Source organism: Bubalus bubalis, chromosome 14, assembly GCF_019923935.1.
Source record: "Bubalus bubalis isolate 160015118507 breed Murrah chromosome 14, NDDB_SH_1, whole genome shotgun sequence".
NCBI classification, from domain to species: domain Eukaryota; kingdom Metazoa; phylum Chordata; class Mammalia; order Artiodactyla; family Bovidae; genus Bubalus; species Bubalus bubalis.
Genome location: NC_059170.1, coordinates 37,547,903 through 37,568,680, shown reverse-complemented (window position 1 = coordinate 37,568,680; position 20,778 = coordinate 37,547,903). Strand labels below are relative to the sequence as shown.

At 50.0% G+C, this 20,778-nt stretch overlaps 1 protein-coding gene across 7 annotated transcripts in view; it reads right to left on the bottom strand.

Annotated features, from left to right (window-relative positions):
* Positions 1–20,778, bottom strand: part of WDR37 (WD repeat domain 37) — a 34,828-nt gene continuing 14,050 nt past the window's right edge. For 3 of the 7 annotated variants that reach the window (XM_006064946.4, XM_006064945.4, XM_006064948.4), the window contains exons 4-14: positions 19,801–19,896; positions 19,471–19,535; positions 15,403–15,538; positions 14,226–14,297; positions 12,909–12,953; positions 11,393–11,469; positions 9,737–9,974; positions 8,543–8,684; positions 4,141–4,275; positions 3,576–3,690; positions 1–2,388 (exon numbers count right to left, since the gene is read on the bottom strand). In XM_006064946.4, coding sequence (XP_006065008.1) covers positions 2,257–2,388; positions 3,576–3,690; positions 4,141–4,275; positions 8,543–8,684; positions 9,737–9,974; positions 11,393–11,469; positions 12,909–12,953; positions 14,226–14,297; positions 15,403–15,538; positions 19,471–19,535; positions 19,801–19,896 — 1,253 coding nt within the window. In that variant the 3' untranslated portion in view covers positions 1–2,256. The remainder of the gene's footprint in view (positions 2,389–3,575; positions 3,691–4,140; positions 4,276–8,542; positions 8,685–9,736; positions 9,975–11,392; positions 11,470–12,908; positions 12,954–14,225; positions 14,298–15,402; positions 15,539–19,470; positions 19,536–19,800; positions 19,897–20,778) is intronic. The other 4 variants (XM_006064947.4, XM_006064949.4, XM_044927940.2 and 1 more) reach the window with 3 other exon arrangements.

Below are 20,778 nucleotides of genomic sequence, written 5' to 3'. Positions count from 1 at the left end.
TTACAGAACATGGGTTTTTAATGAATCTCATACTGCAATGAAGACACTGAACACTTATGAACAATTACATCAACACAGTAAAAACACCTTCTTCTATACAACACTTAAAATGCACACTTTCCCCCAAAAAAACCTTATTTTTCACAGATTTAAGCAACAGATGATTTACATAGGATTCTTCAGTTCCAGAATAGGTACAGAATTTTCACTCTGCAGAAATTGATGTGCAGTGGCTGAGAAAGGGTATCGTTTGTCCAACAACACACCTCTCAAGAAATTCTCTTGACACACAGTTTCCAGTAAACACACATTTCCTCCTCCTGTGACAGGAAATTCTGGACTCGTCGGCACATGGACAAAACCACTCCCACTTCCAAACACTGCTTCAGATGAGATCAAGGCAGTGGGCCACAGGATTTCACTGCAGCCGCATGCACACACATCCCGCGCACACTCACGTGCACAAACAGGTGTGCACATACAGCACCCCCAGCTCCTTCGTGACGCCTGAAGACGCCCTGTGACCACAGTGGCGGGTCCCGCTCCTGAGAAGGGCCAAGCCCTGGGGAGGGAGGGGGCGGGGGGAGGGAGATGGGGCTGCTTGTGGAGCCTCATCCGCACGGCCACATGGCTGGCACACACGCTGAGTTCACTCGCTTCCCATTGTTTCAGCAGGCAGAGATCTGGGTAAGTCTGGCACAATGACGTGCAGACATTTTCCAATGTTCCTAGCAGTGACTCTAGTAAGACACTCAGCTGTGAGACGAAAGCAGAAGAGAGGCCGGTGTGTGCAGGGGCAGGGGGCAGCTCCGAGTGAGACCCAGGGTGGGGGCCATCCTCACGCGCAGTCAGGGAATGCCGGACTCCAACATCAGCTCCTGAGCCGCCACTGCTGTAGGGCTGCCCTGAAACTCCTGCCGTCTCACCCTCGCTCCTCAGATCTCCCTCCCAGCCAGCCAGGGGTCTGACTGGGTCTGACCCCGACTCAGTCCTGACCATCCAGGGTGGAGAGGCCTGAGGTCAGCTACCATGGGGCCTGACCGAAGGACCCGCGGGCGAAGGACCAGCATTCAGGCTGCCCCACCTGTGACACCACAAAACGGAAGCAGTGATGGGATGAGGCCGACACGATGGCTTCCAGTGTCCCTCTCCGTGCCTGTCCCAGGACAGCCTCCAAGGGTTACAAACAGGGCAGGGGGAGGCTGGGGGACACTGAGATGTCTCACTATCAAACTGTAACTCAACAAGAAACACGACTCGTGAACACTGGACAGAAAGTTCTGAGAAGGCAGGAGCGACAGGCTCCAGGCAGAAGGGGCTGCTGGCAGCCCTTCCTGGGCAGGGCCATCGCTGCACCCACCTCTCCTGCCTTCTGGATGAGTTCATTCCAGCTCTAAATCACAAGTGCCTGAGCCAGTAACAGTGACACCCCAAGTTTCCCAAATACTTCATGTCTGAGGTAGAACTCATTTATTTGCATTGCTGGCTCTCAGATGCCACCAGGAAGTGAACCCACTTGGAAAAATGCAAACCCAAGGTGTAGAAAATAAATAAGGTTTGTCTTCAGGTAGCAGGGCCTTCTAGAAAGGTCAAGTCACATTCAATGGATAAGTCATCTGAAACTTCTAAAAACTGTTTATAACCACAGCTATAAACTAAAGTGCTTTAAATTTTACTTAATATCTGGAATCAGTGATTAGAACCATTCTATTTCAGAATTTGCCAGCATGAGATACCTCAGGAGATTGAAATGGTTTTCCATAAAAAGAGCAGAAATTTTTTCTTTTCAAAAGAAACTGTCCAAATGTTGCAAATTCAACATTCTACGCTTTTTTTAACTTTTAAAATCCAAGCAGATTTCACAACTGTAACAGAACACAGAGGTGAAGCTGAGTTAGCACACACCAGAACCCCACACAGACGTGAGGTCTCTGCCCACTCCCGCCGGACAGGCACACATGCACCATCGCTCCAGAGACCACTGACCACTCGCCCAGACGCCCCGCCCTCCTGTCACCCGACACACCAGGGACTCACTACACCAGCGGCCATGGAAGGGGCTCCACCTCACGGCCGCAATGCCCACACACACAAAACGGAAAGAAGCAACAGGGCACACCTCTGGACACTTCATGCAAGCTGGGTACAGCGAGTAGAGAGCGCCCTGCTCAGGCCCACCGCCCACAGCTGCGGCGTCCCAGCGCCCAGCGAGCCGGCAGGCACGGTCCCCGGCCGGCGGGAGCCTCGGAACGGCCCTCACTTCTCCTGCAGCAGCGCTGGGATGTTGATGTTCCAGCCGATGGCCTGCCGGTCAAAACCGCAGGTGAACAGGTTGCACACGGGGTGGTCCTCGCTCCAGGCTGAGCCGCACACCATCCGCCGATGGCCCTGCAACCAGGCACAGCGCTGTCAGAGCAGGGCCTGAGCAGGACCACACCCCCACGACCCATCAGAAAGGGGGGCCGTGAACTGGACCAGTCAGGAGACCTCCTGTGCTGCTGGGGGAGCTGCCGCAAAAAGAGGGGTGGGAACACGGCTGAGCTCAGTGCAGCCCAACCAGGACCTCCAGCGCCTCAGGACCCTTTCTCCAAGAACAGGAGTCAGACAGCAGTCAACAGGAAGAATACAGAAACGGCCCCTCTGGGATGTTTTAATGAATAAATGAAGATGGATGATGTGGGAAGAAACAAATATAATTCACTCAAAGACCCTAAGTACCTTTGAACAAATAATTGCTTCAAGGAATAAAGGAGCTAGAAATATACCTTTGGTGCCAAATAAAACAAAGATAAAATAAGTAGCCTTTCAAGTAGATTCCCGCCACCTTCAGAATGCTGGAACAAACACTGCAGGCTATCTGGGGAGTTTAAAGTGGACACACTGACCTGTTACTATAATATACAACAGGTACAGGGCAGAATGCAGAAAAGCTGACAGAAATCCCATAAGTAAAACAGACTCTCAACAGAACAGCACCAAAATTCCCTCTGCAAGACGTCCCCATGGGGGGTGTCATCCACACACTGGGGAGGCCTTCCCGGGCCAGAGGCCCAGGGCTGCCAGGGGAGGGACGTCCACCGCAGGATCAAGGCATCCCCTCCATGACCACTGAGAAAACTGCAGCGGGTCACCTGAGACAGGCACTGAAGTCAGGGCTCTGGACGAGAGACCACAAGCGCCAGGCCCAGGCAGGACACTGGTGTCAGTGACCTCACAGCAGGGGGAGGGGCTAGGGAGCTGGGGAGTGGAGGGCCCAGAGCACCCCCATCAGGTCCATGCTCCCACTCACACCCCTCTGCTCACTGGGCCCCAGCGCGCTCAAGTCAAATGCCCAAGTACTTCTGATGGAGACCTGGTAAGAACAGGGTGTAAAATCGTGAACTTTCTTCTGCTGACTGCATGTGAGACTGTTGTTTTGAATGTACTTGGGTAATTAAAACCCACTGTGAGAATTAACTTCTTTCTTTCAGGAGGGGCTCCTGGAGCACTGAACACAGCCAGGCTGGCTGGGAGCTCCCCACGTCAGAGAGCGGGCCCCGCCCCCAGGCACCCGCACAGGCGGCCCCAGCACGCACCTGCCGACTGCTGCGTGGGAGCCTGGCCAGCCGCACACCCGACATGTCAAACAGCCTCACCTGGCGGTTGTCATGGGGGAGGGCGATGATTTTTTGGCCAACACACACATTGATCCTACAATGTGTAGGAGAGAAAAGTAAGTTACGTAACCAACAGTGACAACACGAGTTTTTGACATTACAGGCAATAACGTAGTGGGGCTTTCACACATTCCCCTCTTCAAGCCAAAACACATAGCAAACCGAGGTGTTACCAGCCTATGGCATTAGAAAACAGGCTGAGTTACTCACCTGTAACTTACATGTGCTACACAGTAACCTCTGGCCAAAAATGACTCATTCTTAATTCTTAAAAAGCTCAATACACCAACCTGATTTTATACCCAGGTTTTAGTATTTATAGAATACAGAATGCACATTAGAGGATCAATAAAAGATATTTTCCTGGGAGTCGAAAGCACTTTTCCCAAGGCCCTACCAAATGAACACAAGTTTACAGGAAGCCAACACATGCCACAAGCTCCCTTAAGGCCACCCTAATGGTCCATGGAGGAGCACCCATCACCTGTTGATGGCAGAGTCTGTGCGGATGGTGGCAATGGGGGACCGCATGTTCTTCAGGTCCCAGACCTTCACAGTGCGGTCGTCACTGCCAGAGACCACGTTATCTCCCACGGTGAACACGGCAGAGGTCACAGTGCTGCCAAGAGAGGGCACGGGGTCAGAACCTCATCAGGAAGTCCCTGTCCACAAGGCACAGCAGACACCCAATCCTGCCACCCCAGGGCCTGTCGGGCGGGCAGGGAGGCAGGGATGTGGACACCATGAGTCATCAACTCCGCTCACTGGTCCTCCTGCTAACCCCCACCAGCACACAGGGGCCGTACTGACCTCTCCAAGGCAGCCTCACCTCATCCTGGCAGTGGATCAAGGAGCGGGCTCCCAGACAAGATGGGCCAGACAGACAGGACCCACCGAAATCTCTAGAGCAGACAATTAAACATCCATCCCAACTGAGACTTTCAGACAATTCAATCAGAGCACTGGAAAAAAAATTCATTCCAACAACAACAAAAAACCATTTAAAAAATGATCTGAACAGACTTCTCCAAGGGAGATTTACAGATGGCCAACAGGCCCATGAAAACGTGCTCAACATCACTAATCACCAGGGAAATGCACACCAGACCTCAGTGAGCTGGTACTCCACACCTGTCAGAACGGCCGTCATCAAAGAGACAGCGATCAGTGTTGGAGAGGGTGGGGAGAAAGGGAACCCTCCTACAATGTTGATGCAAACGTAAATTGGCGCAGCCACTGTGAAAAACATTGTGGAAATTCCTCAAAGACAGAACTATCATGTGACCCAGCAATTTCACTCCTGGGTATTTAACTGAAAAAAAAAAAAAAGATACACAAGTCCCAAAGTGCACGGCAGCCTTGTTTACAACGGCCATGACACAGAAGCAACCAAAAAGTCCACCGACAGAGGACTGGGTAAAGAGGATGTGTCCATACAGAGGGATGGACCTGGAGGGCACTGTGTTAAGGTCAAAGGCCAAGTGCACCACAGGGAGAAAGACGGAGACAAGGGTAACCCCAAGAGCAACCCAACGAGTCATCCAAACTCCTCATCCGACGACAAGGACACAGTTCGGGCTTGAGTGGGAACCAGGTGCTGCTGCCCCTCAGGTCACAGGGCCATCTGAGCGGCCGGCCGCTGACAAGGCCCTAGGGCAGACACCTCCACTGCTGGCGACCTCCCTGTGGATGTGAGGCCTCAGGAAGTCTGGCCCAGTTAAACCTCAGTTAACACTCTGCTAAATTAGTGGGAAAAGTCCCCACAGAACTTGTCAAACCCTGTTAATGAAATGCTGAAAGACGCTGGGTTTCAATGCATCAGGACCCTGACAGGTATCGTGGGGCATCAAAGAGAGAGGCTGGCTGCAGTCCTTCCAAGGATTGTCCTCCCAAGGCCTCTCCGACACGGTCCCTTGGGGCAGTGGAAGGCCCGGCCCCACCAGCGCCCGCCGCCTCATTTATCTTGTCGTCGAGAGCAGCCGAGCGTGTGCCTCCAGCTGACAGAGCAGCTCCGCTGCCTCGGCACGCCTAGAACATTCGTTCCACTCCCTCTGCGGGCCTCCATCAGCGGAGACTGAAAGCTGGGCTCCTCATTAGGACCCACAGCTGTCCCCCATCACACAGGGAAGCGGCTGCTCTGCATAACAATCTGCTGAAACTTCCCGGCCAAGGAAGAAAGTGCACAATGTGGAAAATGAAGCCCGGAGACAGGAGGCAGCAACTCCTCTGGCACCAGCCGCAGGCACCTTCTCACTCTGAAAGGGGATGGGGCCTCCGACGGGGCAGAGTGAGCAGGCAGGGAGCACACATTCCAGCAACAGGGCCCAGGCAGACCCTCACTCTTCCACCTCTGCAGGCAGCGTAAGGGGCACGTGGCATGCAGACCCAGGTGTGACATGACACATGGCCCACGCCACCCTCCTGCCTGACAGCGCTGCACACAAACCCACAAGGACCTAACCGATGCTGCTCACAGGGCTCGGGCAGCCCCCCACCTTCCACCCACTGGCCTCCAAGCTGTGCTCAAGAAGCTAAGGTCCCCGAAGAGGAACCCATCCTTGGGGACACCCTGGGCCCTCAGAGCGCCGCCCCCACGAGCATGGGCCCCCGCAAGTTAGAGAATGCTCAGCTCCCACAGTTCACGATCTCAGACACCTGAGTGACAAATGGAAACTCATCTCCCAATGACACAAACTTCTGAGGAGTCCTGAAAGGCCAGCTCCCCAAGGAGCAGACCGAGATAACAAGCATTCAAAGGAAGTCAGGTTTGCACCACAGCGATTCTTTCTGGGATTTCAAGTCTGGCTTCCCCTGGAGGAGGGCAGGGGACACTCCAGCAAGCAGGGCCAAACCTCACTTGATGCCCCTCTCCAGCTGCCCCCAGGCTCAGTGCAGACATTCCTGTCCACTTCACAACGAGGCTAAATCCCAGAACCGCTCCCTCGATCACGGCATGCCAGGCCCTGCGTCCTATGAGAAAATACACGACAGAAGGTACTGACACTATCCAGCCGAGGGCCCTGACAAGATCGCGTGCACACAGGCCTCAGAGCCGCGTGCAGCACCCATCAGAAGGGACACGGGCTGCACGGAACATAACACGTGTAGAGGCGTGGGTGCGATCTCTTACAGGCACCACCACCGCCCCACCCTGCTCCCTGCCCCAGGGAGCTCAAGGCATCCTGCCAACACCTTATCAGGTCCAGAAGAAGTGCAGACAGAAATTTTTCTGTGAGACACTGTATCTTGTTTTCTTTAGACAAGAAAGCACCTGAGTTCACACTCTAGGAATAAAGTAAACAAGTATATGAAAGGAATTTAGGCAAAAAAAAAAGAAAAAACTCTGCATTCTCAGATATTTCTAAGAATGAAATATTCCGTGCTGAGCTAATTTCTGATTTCTTCAATGCCAGAGTTTATGGCACGTGTAGACACCATCAGCTGGGCACAGCCTGGAGTCATCGGCCACCCACGGGGGAAGCTTAATGACCAGTGACTGCCTCCACTGCTGGCCCCTTTTTATCACAATGGAAACAAAACAAAATGAAACTAAAAACAGGGTGACAACTCTGCCGCACTCCATAGGAGGCGGTGGTGCTGGGGGCTTCTCTCAAGTGCAGCAGGGGTTCCAGCGCCAGAGTAAGTTTCATGACAGTGAGAGCTGTTCACAGGAACGGCCCTGGATCTGACCCACATGGCCGGAGTCCAGCCCCACTGGCTGCACGTCACAGAGGGGCCAGGGCGTTGTCCCCACCAGGCCGTCCTCAGGTGGTGGTGGAAAGCACATGAACGCACAAGGACCGAGCCCCTCAGACAAAAAGTTCTGGGTTTCGGCTATAGCTGATGACAGAAATACATGAGAAATGAACTGCCAATAGTTGAAACTCCTGTGACATTCCAAATTTTTCCAACTAAACATCTCTGTCATTTCCAAGAACAGGACACACTACAATTCCCACTTATCAGGAAAACAGCTGGTTACAAAAGGTTTCTAAAATTGCTTTTCAGTCAAATTGCTATAACTTGGGCCACCAAAAGCTTGTAATAATACAGATCCCAAGCTTCACTACATAAATCCTGTTAAGATTCCTATTATAATGAAGAAATTTCATAATACAGAGTGAAAATAAAAGTAACATACCAAAAAGGGGGTGGGGGGCTCATTTGTCTCTTTCACAAATGTACAATTAAAACCCTATACAGACACTCCACCCGGAGCTCTCTCTCCACCCAGCAAAAATAATACAGCCAGATCTCAGGGGGACTCATCCTACAGACGTTCATTTATCTTACAGAATAGTGTTACATCTCAAACCCTACTTTCTGAAAAAGGCACAGGAGCCACATAACAGTACCAGAAATAAAAAGGAGAAAACAGTATCTCTCCCAGCTCCTAGAGAAGCTGGGCTACAAAACTGAGTCAGTGATGCTGAAGCCTACACCGCTACATCTTGCCTTAGGAACAACCAGCACACAGAACACTCGAACTACCTGTATTTCAAGTTAAAGTACTCACATCACGGAAGATGTTAAGAGTCCAACACACTTCACTAGAGAACTTGTGCTGAGTCCCTATAAATGAAAATATGCCCTAATATGAGCTTTCCCAAAGTGTGTTCCACATCATAGTAACGTGAAACATGCAGTCACACAGTGAGAAACACTGCCTGCGTGTCAGCGACCATCCACCGAGAACACTCCACAGGTACCTTCCAGGGTGACACAAGGGAAGAAGAGCCACACTCCTGAGAACAGCACACCTGAGTGTTTGTTTCAATGCTCAGAAAACCACTGGGTTAAGAGGATCAAGAAAACCATCCTAGAAAACCCAGTCACCTCCCAGCCCAAACCACAGTTAAAAAGACATTTACGCGACCGAGACTCACTCCGTGTGGCCCTGGAACACGTTCACAGAGTGGATGGAAGGGTCGCGGAAGTCCCACAGGCGGAACGTCGTGTCGCGGGAGGAGGTCACCACCAGCCGCTGGGTCGGGTGCGTGCAGCAGTGCGTCAGCTCCTGGTCATGCCCTGTGGGAGATGGAAGATGCAGTCACAGTGAGGCCCCCGCTCGGCTCCCGGGAAAAGCAGCTGCGGGGACGGTGTATGGGGTCAAGGGGGGCCGTGTTCCTTCCCTCGTGCATTCGAAAGAGCTGAATGAGCAGTGTGGGAGGGACACTCCTGACCCCGACGGATGAAAGGTCAGGAGGGTCTCTAACGGCCAAATGTGTGAGAAAGTACAGTTCTGAGTTTCGCATGTGAGAAGAACCTCTAATAACCCAAGGGGAGAGCACACAGTGGGACACATCCCTGTCACTCAATGACAAAACGCACTGACAAGCAGGTATGAAGGCCGGTGGTGGGCACGGGGCTATACACGCCCTGCTGGACTCCTGCCCTGCATGTGGGCACAACCTGCAGATGTGTGGGATGGTGTTCTGGTGATCTCAGTACATTATAACGCAAAATGGGTTTTGCAGATATGACTAAGGCCTCCAAATCGCATGGCTTTCAGTTAGTCAAAAAAAACCACAGACTTCCTGGGTGGCCTGCTGCAGTCAGGTGAGCCTTGAGAGACTCACTCCTGCTGGCCCAGAGGAAAGCCAACAGCATGTGGTGAGAAGCCTCTCTCAGGGCCGGGGGAGGGGGCCTGCAGCCGCCTCCAGGTACTGAAAGCTGCCCCCAGCCGAAAACTGGCAGACAGACGGCCACAGGAAAGGGATCCTTGCAATGGCAATAAGAGGACCGCAGGTCTCAGGTGAGGGCACAACCCCGCCAGCATTCTCATCCCGCCCACGACCCCCTGAGAATCAGAGCATCAGCAAGCACGTGCCCAAAACTCCTGGCCAAGGAACACCATGTTATTTTAAGATACTAAGTGTGTGGAAATTAAATCCAAAAAAAAAAGCTAACACACCAACCACATTCAAATATCTACATACTGCACATCTCTAGATGCAATTACACCCCCCGAAGAAAAGATAAATTTAACCACTAATGGCTCCATTACTCAGGAGGATCTCTGAAAATCACAGCTGTGCCAACACTCAATCCAGACGAGAAGTCCCTCCCACACGATGCACCTGTCAGGGAGTGGACGAGCTCTGACGTCTCCACATCGTACAGGTTGGCCGTTCTGTCCCAGGAGGCTGTCACTGCCTGCTTCCCGCCAACCAGCCAGTCAGCAGCTATGACCACTCCCTGGTGGCTCTTCAGAGATGTCAGCGGCGCCCGGATGGTGGGACAGTCGCTGGACGCATCGGCATCTGCATCAGGCTCGTCCTTGTCGGAGCACTCCACTTCGTCCTCGCCACAGAGCTGCTGTTGGGGAAGCAGAGGCGGGTCCCTGGGGATCCTGACCTTGCAGACCAGCCAGTCAGACCGCTACCACCTATCCTTCCAGGACTTAATGACCATTATGACCGTCCCAGCGGATGTCTGGCACTAAGTAAACATGCACACACACACCATGTGGGAGCACACACCACATGGACACACGTACACAAGGATATGTGTGTCACGTCTACAAACACAGCAGAGTTAAAATAAAATCTGTTAAAATAAAAAATATATACATAACACACTCAATTAAAAATGAATTCTTAAGTGGCTTCCCTGGTGGCTCAGTGGTAAAGAATCCACCTGCCAATGCAGGAGACATGTGTTCAATCCCTAGTCCAGGAAGACCCCACATGCCTCAGAGCAACTGAGTCTGAGAGATCCAACTATCAAGTTCTGCGCTCCAGAGCCTGGGAGCTGAGACTACTGAAGCCCATGCATCCTGGAGTCTATGCTCTGCAACAAGAGAAGTCACTGCAATGAGAAGCCTGTGCATCACAACTAGAGAGTAGCCCCCACTCACCGCAGCTAGAGAAACCCTCACAGCGTGAACTCACCCAGTGCCCTGGGCCTGCGAGGACCCCCACCTGCGGGAGCAGCACAGGGAGGGCCCCTGTGTGCACCCCACAGAAACGAGATCAGATCAAGTCACCCAGGAGGAGGATGAGAGCCCACGTGAGGACCCAAAGGCGGCACTGGGCTGACGTGGTGCAAGTACATCCGACAGGACAGGTAGGAACTGGGCAGTCTGTGGTTTAAACCTGTGGTCCGTTCTTCTCAACATGCAACCTAACTTGTCACCAACATTAAAACCTGACCCACGTGACAATGACATCACACACCCCACTGACCTACAGGGTTTATCTCACATGAGAGACAGACAAGTTGTCTACAATCAAATATATAAAACACTAAAAATTTATAACCTAACCTTAAAATTAAAGGACTAACATACGTATATGTTATAAATTTTGTGGAAAAGATAAAGTAAACGTAAACACAGGCGATGTAGACAGACACACGCCCTGGTCTGCTGGGCGGCCTGTGGGGAGGGCTCACACCCAACTGGTGTCCTGGCAGGCAGACGGTGGCCTCACTTGGCCTCTCCTCGGTGCACACAGGAAGAAGGTACAGGGAGCCCCCGGGTGCCTCTTCTCCTCCAGACACCAATCCTGCTGGTCGGAGCCCCACCCTGCAACCTCACTTGACCTTAGTGACTTCTTCAGAGGCCCATCTCCACGGACAGCCCCCCGGGGTGAGGGTTCTAAGCTATGAATTTGGGGACACACACATTCAGTCCACAACAGAAACCATTAAGTTCCTCCTAAAACTCACAGATGTCCAGAACCCACCGACATACCCCAGGTCGTGCTCTCAGGGTAAGTAAACGTGCTGCTTACACTAGAGTCGGCCGCAGGCTGAGGAGCAGGCAGCTGGACTGCATACCTCCACACGTGGGCAGTCTGATCTCCAGAGGCTGAGGAGAGAAGGCGGGGCAGGGCGGTGCGTTACCGGCATGCAGACGAGCACGGGTGAGACCCCGCTAAGTCCACTCCTTGAGGGATCACAAGGGATTGACTTGATTTAAACAGGTTCTTCTGAGATGTTCCCAGGAATAGCAAAGGTGCCCAGAGATAATTACCTATAAAAATAATTCCCTCCATCCCAAGGTGGAAAGCTCTGAAGGCTCAGAGAAAACTCACAAGGCGTGGATTTCATTCTCCACCTGGCTAATCTAAGACGACAGACACCCAAGTCCACAGTAACTCGAGTGCACGATCCTGTCCGCTGAACCAGGAGGCACCTCGCCCCGGCCACGGAGAACTGGCACCAAGACCTCACTGTCAGTAGCCAGGCCGCGAGGGGTGCTCAGAACCCAGGAAAGACAGAGGGCTGCTGAGAGGCACAGATGGCCTGCAGACGTGCCAAAGGGCCGCCTCCACCCCAGACAGAGCACTGTCTGGATTCCACCTTCCCTAGCTGCAAAGGCTGCAAAGCTCCCCAAAGCAGTGGATGGCAGCATGGGCCTCATGGCATCAAAGTGCCTGACCTTCCGGCCTCTCGAGCCGGCATCCAGTCCTAGCCCCATGTGCCTCCTCTCCCCAGGCCACCACTCTGCCGGCTTCTGTCCCCACCACAGCCTGCCGACACGTCTCAACCTCATCCCCCTCTCTCCAGCCCAGCTGTCCCTGGTCTCCCTCCGGCTCCCCAATCACACAACAAACGGCCCCCATAACAAGGCTTCACTCCCAGCTGACGGCTCCCCAGAGGTCAGCTCAGACGTTCACTAGCTGTCACCTGTCCACAGGTGCAGGCCTGTTCAAACCAGCCTGAAGATGAAAACAGGTACTCGGGTCCTTCACAGAAAAGCCTGCTGGTCACTGGTCTAGACACACACTCACCCTCCAGGTTACATCTGTGTCCCTAAAACACGACAGGGGTCCACAGGATCACACAGTTTTATGGGCCAACTCCTCACTGTGACCATGAAAGTGTTTGTGAGACCACTAGATGAGGTGGAGACAAACCCAAGAGACCACAGCTCCTTCTGGGAGGACCACTTGGGAAGAAGTGAAGACCTAAGCCCTGGAGGTGCCCAAGCCAGGACCGCTGACCTCCTTTCTGTGCCCACAGGGTCTGAGAGAGCCTGAGAGGCAGAGAGTGGGCAGCAGGGATAGGCTCTGTAAAAAGATCTCCAGGAGAACAGAACTAACTTGCAAGCCACTGCTGGTTAACAATAACCCTTGGTACTGTTTTCTTTATTCATTTTTCATGCAACTTGTGAAATGTCTACTAACGACCAACTTCTGTGAATGGCATGGCTAATCCTGACGCTACTGATACGACAAGGAATGACAATTGTTTTCAGATCAGCAATAACTATTCAATAAAGAAAAAAAAAAAAAATCAACATACCAGTGAGGGCCAACTGTTCTGATGGATGAAATTTTATGGAATTTACTGCAAAGTAAAAATATTGAAAAAACAGGTTTACAATAAGAATATATCATCAATATCTATTACAACTACAGTATATGTTGTAAAGTTAAATTTAAAAACTAAAGAATTATGATAGTTCAATATTAAGTCTTCTCATTCCGTTAAACTATGAATAAAGAGAACAAAGATACAATGCAAAATAACTAAATGTGAACTTCCAAACCACTCAAGAATCAGCTACACAGGAAAACAATACTTGATCTCTTAAACACTGAGAAGTCACTGAGAGCTAAAAGTAAACCAAGATGAAAAAAGAAAACTTAATTACAAAAGGCAGAGGCAGATTATGGTGGGGGACACTGTTCACTGCTCACACGCCCACCCTTCAGAGAAGCCACAAGTTCACAATGTGCACAGAAATGAGACCACTACTCCCTTCAGGACAACAAAGCTGGGGACTGCAAGTGAGGCACGTGCCCGGGGAGCCATGGGCTGCACTGGGCGGCAATGAGGACAAGGAACACAGAGCCCGTCTCCCTTCTTAACAGGAGCCCCCTCTCGTCTAAAACCCAAAAAAGTAAGAAACAATAAGACAGGCTATTTTTCTAAATGGAAGGAAAGAGCAGAAGATTTAAAAGTGTTCCAAGTGGCTGACTTTGAGAAGTGGAGGTGGCAGTGAGAAGGACGAGCACGAGGCCCCCATGGGTTTGTCACACACGCTAACGCTTTCTTAACGCTCAGGCTGAGTACTCAGTATGTCACACCCACTGCAGGAGCAACAGCCCCCAGGTATGGTCCTGAGGGAGATGAAGGGTCCAGCTGGAGGGGACAGTGGACGAGGCAGGGGTAGGGGGCAAGCAGGACCTGGCCCACAGCCCCGATGGGAGAGCAGTACACCCCAACTGATAGGACGGGAGATGTGCCAGGGAGGAGGGGGAGAGGAGGTGTTCACCCAAGTCCATGGGGGACACAGCAGACCCTGGAGGCGGGTAGTGGACACAACCTCCAAGTCTGTGTGCAGGGTGAAGGGTGAGCTGGCCAGGGGCAACGAGACACAGGCCCAGAGCCGGGGCGCCAGAAGGAAGAAGGGAGAGTGGGACAGCCCATAGTGTCTGCAGCAAGGAGCCCAGCAGCCACCAGCACCCACAGGGCTCACATACAGCACCTCTGCACCACAGAGCCTCAGCAATTGGACAGTGCGAAGCCAGTGGACACACGTCAGTCCCAGACCGTGCAAGGCAAGAGGCTGAGGCCCAGCCCCCATAAGGGGACACCCCACGATCTACGGCTCACCTGACCCCACGTGGCCCGTGTACTTGGCGAGGCTCCGCCCCGTCTCGATACTCCACAACAGAGCTGTGTGATCTGCAAGATCCAAACAAACACAAGTGAGCCGCTGCCAACATTAGTCTTTTTAAAGAGGAGGATAAAAATTCTAAACTGAGAAGTTTCATCACCACTAGTATCTCATGGGATTTTGCTCACACTCCTCTGTAATCCAACTGATGCAAGAGAACAGGGGGCCAGTGACCCGCCCGAGGCCATGGAACTGGCAGGGGAACCTGGGAACCTGACTCCTGGGGTATGGCCATGCTGCCAGCACCAGGCCTGGGACCTGAGACACCAGGGTCCATGGGTCACGGGCTCCTCACCTTGTTGAAATAGTAAGACTTTTCAGAACATCAAGCTATATTCAAATGCAAATAGCACCCAACTCCAGTTCCAAATAATCTGAGATAACCCATGCTCTGTGGACCTCTCCAAAACAAAGATAAAAAGGACACTCATTAAGGAAACCTGACACAAAGTGCTGATTACCCATGTGAGATTTCAGAAATCATAAAAAGGAATCTGTATCCTTTTTTTTTTAAGCTAAAATTTCCAAAATAATCTGCGGTGCTCATGTATGAACACAGTTTTAAACAACAGAAAACTTTCTTCATCGTTCTAATGACTTTACATTTCCTATGTTCCACTCAAAAAGGCTGGATGTAGCACGTTAACTTCTCACAAGTTGGCACTCCTTTTCCACAAGCGAGCACATTTTTAATTCCAGGAATTTTTTCTGAAGGGTTATTAGGTTATTAGCTCTCAGAAGACACTTCCTCTCCAAGGAGGAGAACGGGGCTCTCTGATGCCGCCCCAGGACTCCTGGCAGTGGAACCCCTACACCAGGCCAGCACGGTGCTGTCAGACCACACAGCATGTCCTTGGAGGGGCCTCTCGAGTGGGGAAAAGTGAAATACACTATCAAAGCAAATGTACGCGGACTATGGCTGACAAGAAAGCCAATCACAACCACCTAATGCCATGGGGAGGCAATCCACCCTGTGCCACTGGACAGTGTCCCGGACAGTGAGTGGTTCCAAACGCAGCCACTCACTTGGATGCCGATAGGCACAAGGCCAAGCGTTTGGCCACACTGCCTCCAGGAAGGCCCTGCCACAGGCTGGGGTGGTTCCAGACTCACCAGCAGACGCCGTCCCCAGCACCACAGGCTGCGTCCTTGCCACACTGACATCCCAGATGCCATCCCGGTGGCCAATATACTCCTTCACGAGCTGGCACACTGCCCGGGATGTGGTGGTCTTGAAGCTGGAGACGATCTGAAATTGTGATGGAATTTATTAAGCAAGTATGTTTCAGTTAAAAAAAAATGTTTGGAAAATGCATAAATCATTGAAAAGAAAATTTAAAACATTATAGCAACACAGTGTAAGTGCAGTTAGATCTCACAAAGCAGGGCAAAGTCCTTACAAAAGCCTCAGAAGAACCCCACAACCACCCCCCACCGCCCGCCTGCCTGTCTGTGTACCTTACATGTCCTCATACACAAACCAAAACTATCACACAACATGTCCAAATTCTCAAAAAAAAAAAAAAGCAGGACATAAAAAGTCAGGAAGGTATACCCCAAACCCTTAACACTAATTACTCTTACTATTGGGAGACCTGTATTTTCTTATTTTCAGTAACTCACACCAAACCAGGAGAAAAAGAATCTAAGGTGGGAAGGAATGAAAAAATAACAGGTGAGGTCACTGAGCACGGCCTCAGCCAGTCCTGCTCCGGAGGGGGAAGGGGGCAGGGCAGGGCCAGCGGGCCCTGGCCTCAGGCGGCACACAGTCTGGCACGGACACTCAGGCCCAGCGGTCAGGAGGCGTCGTCCTGGATGACCCACATAGCACACAGTCCCCCCTTTCTCTCATAATGGAAGGGCCTGAGGGAGACACTAACAAAACATAAAGGGTTTGGTTTTTTAATTGTTCTGGGATAAAAGATGGCTTTTTGGCCTTTAAAGTTTATCAGAATACTGAAATGGTAAAACCAAGTTAAAAAAAAAAGTGTGAGGTATTCTACAGCTGCTTTAAACACTGATTTAGCAAAGCCCTAAAAATGCATCTATGTTTAATTTCAGTATAAACACTTAAAACACAATCCACTATTTCACCACCACCAGCATGAGCCTTCAAATGATTCCTGACACAGTGAAAGGCTGAAAGAGACTTCCAGCAGAGAGACTCACTCTTCAGTACACACTCCTGACTCGGCTTAAATGTAGAAGGAGGGACAGCACTTCCCAGGTGGTCCCACAGTTAGGACTCCGCGCATTCACTGCCAAGTGCACGGGTTCCGTCACTGGTTGGGGAACTGACATCCCACAAGCCATCCAGACACTTTCAGGAGGGGCAGGGGCAAAGCTCATGACAAGTGGTGGACAACTTCTCAGATACCACTGTTCTGAGATATGAACTGCCCCCACTTGCCCAGGAGAAACACGGGTCCGTGGCCAAGACTTGTGCCAACCACATTTCCAGTGAAGTTGGAGGAGCGGGATTGCGATTGATGACATCAAGCAGATGGTCTCAGGCACTGCTTCCAGGTGCATGCCACATTCTGACCACTGAATCACTGTTTTCCAAATATGGACTCAGGCATAAGGGCACAGAGACCCATGAGACAGACTGAATTACCTCCAGGGAACACTTGTGATGCAAATGCAGAAGGATGCTTCCGAATTATCCTTTGCACTAAAATAAAATTTAAAATAAAAACTACTCTAAAAAACAAAGGGCTTCCCAGGTGGCGCTTGTTGTAGTTCCCTGTCAGTGTTCAGTTGCTCAGTCATGTCTGACCCCACAGACTGCAGCATGCCAGCACTAGGTGGCGCTAGTGGTAAAGAATCCACCTGCCGATGCCAATGAAGGAGATGCAAGAGACGCGGGTTTGGTCCCTGGGTCTGGAAGATCCCCTGAAAGAGGAAATGGCAACCCACTCTGTATTCTTGCCTGGAAATCCCATGGACAGAAGAGCCTGGCAGGCTATAATATATGGGGTCTCAAAGACTTGGGAGAGTTAAAAAACTGGCTTAAAACTCAACATTCAGAAAACTGATCATGGCATCCGGTTCCATCACTTCATGGCAAACAGGAGAAACAAAAGGGGAATCCGTGGCAGATTTTATTTTCTTGGTTTCCAAAATCACTCTGGACAGTGACTGCAGTCATCAAATTAGAAGATGCTTGCTCCTTGGAAAGAAAGCTATGATAAACCTAGACAGCATATTAAAAAGCAGAGACATCACTTTGTCAACAAAGGTTCATATAGTGAAAGCTATGGTTCTTTCCATAGTCATGTACAGATGCGAGAATTGAACCATGAAAAAGGCTGAGTACCAAAGAACTGATGATTCTGAACTGTGGTGTTGGAGAAGACTCTTGAGAGTTTCTTGGTCTGCAAGGAGATCAAACCAGTCAATGCTAAAGGAAATCAACCCTGAATATTCATTAAAAGGACCGATGCTCAAGTTCTAATACTTTGGCCACCTGATGCAGAGAGCCAACTCACTGGAAAAGACCCTGATGCTGAGAAAGATTGAGGGCAGGAGGAGAAGGGGACAACAGACAATGAGATGGGTGGATGGCTTCACCGACTCAAATGGACATGAGTTTGAACAAACTCCAGGAGACAGTGAAGGACAGGGAAGCCTGACGAGCTACAGTCCATGGGTCGCAAAGAGTTGGACACAACTTAGCGAGACTGAACAACAACAACAAAGAGAGGCTTTTTCACAACAAAAGAAACTTATCTTTATAAAAGCCCATGTGAACAATTTCACAAGTTCCTGGGAAACAGTTTGCTGGTTAGCATGTGGTGCTACCCCCACAGGCCTCAGAGCCAGTCCACAGGCCCCAGGAAGGGCGGGTCTGCTGGGGGTGAGGAGATTGAACCCATCCACTCCTCCAAGAACACTCGCTGCAGCAGAGCAGACCTGGACTCCATTTCACCTTCACTCTTTAAGGTGTGTGCACAGGCTAAGATTGTTAATAGTATGTTTCTTATAAGTTCAGATAAATTTTTAGTCTCTAAAATGACTGGGGCTTTTAGTATTTCTAATACATTTTTTAAAAGCAATTATTGTACACATCCTTATCTTTGCTCAAATCTTAAGTTTTACTACTCATGGTAAGAGGTTGACTCTATATAATCCTTTCTTCCTCTACTTCAGAAATGATCAGAAAATTGTGGAATTCTAAGACCATACACTGTATATATAAACTGGAATAAACAATATAATTCAAAACAACATAAGAAGTTAAATAAGAACATAATGTCACCTGACATTTTAAAAAAGTACTTTAATGTTAATTTATTTAAAAATTCAAAACTACTAAATGTAAGCTAGATGTAACAGAACAAAAAAATTTTAGTAAGCCACTTACATCCTAGAGTTATCAAAGGAAACACAAGAAAATGTCAGCAATATTCATATTTTTTAAAAAACAAAGAATTACCAAAGACTTTCAAATAAGCAGAAATAGCCTAAGACTGAAGCTGCTCCTTGAATTGCAGTTCATCTCACTGTGGATACAAGCTTAAGTTACTTAAGGGAAAAATAAAAAGCTAACAAAAAACTATTTATGCCTTCACAGCAGACTCACCACAAATTTCAACTTCCTCCTAATATTAAGCAAAAGTACTATACACTCGTTTAAGTTTAAGGCAGGTAATTTATTTTGTTTATTCCAAATACCCCAAAGCAGAGATGCACACAAATCACCTCAAAATATTACTTCATAGTAGTATTCTGCCAGAGATAAACTAATTCCCAAATAATTAAATCCTTGCCATTTTAAATGATGATTTATAAAACAGCAAAATATGACAAATGTCTCTAGTCTGCCTTTGGACCTTCACTTTTTTATCATCCTTTGCAAACTAAAGAAGAGATGAACTAAAATGTAACTACAACTCACAATGTAAGTTCCATTGCTTTATACCCATTTATTAGCTTCTCTGAATTCAGAATCTCCTTATCAAGGCACATTAACAATAAAAAACGTACTTTCCCACAAAAAAGACCACACCCACTAACACATGCTGTGTCAGCCACAATAAGCAGCATAGGTAGCATCCAGGTGCCTCTGCCCTGGAGCCACTTAACATCAACAATACTTGTCTTAAATATTAGGTTCCTCTCTTCCCTAGCACTACGTGCAAACCCACACACTCATGATGGCCCGAGAGCCACACATACCTTGCTGGTGGAGGCCTTGTAGGTGGTCTTCAGTTTCTGAGAAAGCTGGCTGGTGCTGTGACTGGCTGCAGAGACACAGAACCAACCGTCAAGAAATCACACAAGCAAGAATGTCAGAGCTGGGACAGGGAGATGGTTCGAGGACAAGGAGGACAGTGCAAGCCCGGGGTGTGCCCACACCAGCAGAAACACAGGCTTCCCGGAGCCTCCTCGTCCTTCCACACCTGGATCCAAGGGATGCTACTCAAGCTTGCTGACCATGCAGAGGAAGCGAGTCTGCACTGGAATCAGACTTCCTCCCTGCAGTCACCCGCAGGAAGCCAGCCTCACCTTTTGTCTTGAGCTGGCCCTTACTCAGTTCTGCTCCATCGATCGCTTGTCCTTCAGCTGCTAAGCGCTCATTAAGAGTCTCAACTTCTCTACGCACTGAAAAGTAAAATGTGCTTTTCAGGTATATTCACCAATTCCAAAACTGAGTACATAAAAATGTTGCATGTTAGAATTGTCTAAACAAGCACGTGAATGATATCCCAGTAAACAAGAGGATGGCCACAGAGTTCCAAAAAACTCACAGACATTCCAAAGACACAAAGTCCACCACTCATGCCACACCAGAAAGACACTGTGCTACTGACCCCCAAACGGGGCTTCTGGATTTCAACAGAGTTCATGTCCTTTGTACTTTATTCTGTGCACTTAAAAACACTGTTCTGGTCCTGTCTGAAACTCAATAAAATACTTACAGTCTCGCCTGAAATCATTAGGGGAAACATACAATAACAAAACCTGACTATCGTTACTGTTGTCTGGCACCAGAGCGTCAAGTGAGGGCTACACATCTCAAAGACTAAAAGTTGAAGGGAAAAAAGAAAAAATTTAACATTGAGGAGTTCCCTGGCAGTCCAGTGGTTAGGACTCTGGGCTTTCATTGCCAAGGGCCTAGGTTCATTCCCTGGTCGGTGAACTAGTCATACAAGTCACACAGTGCGACCAAAAACAGAAAAAAAGTGAAAAGAAAAGTACTGAATCACAGTGGACGTGAAGAAGGAAGAAGAAGGCAGGGGATGGGGAAGAAGAGAAGCAGACGCAGGGCACGGGAACGCAAGATGGGGCCTCTGTCCTCACTCTGCAGGGACCTGCGGTCACAACCCACTCCAGTGGGAGACAGACACCCCCACCCCCCTGCCCCCAGACCCTGCCCTGAGTGTGCAGAGCTGGAAGATAGTAAACAAGTGCCATCATAAGCCCCCTCAAGCTCGTCAAAGCAGGAAAGAAAAGGGGTACAAAGATGAATGTGACCCAGAGATG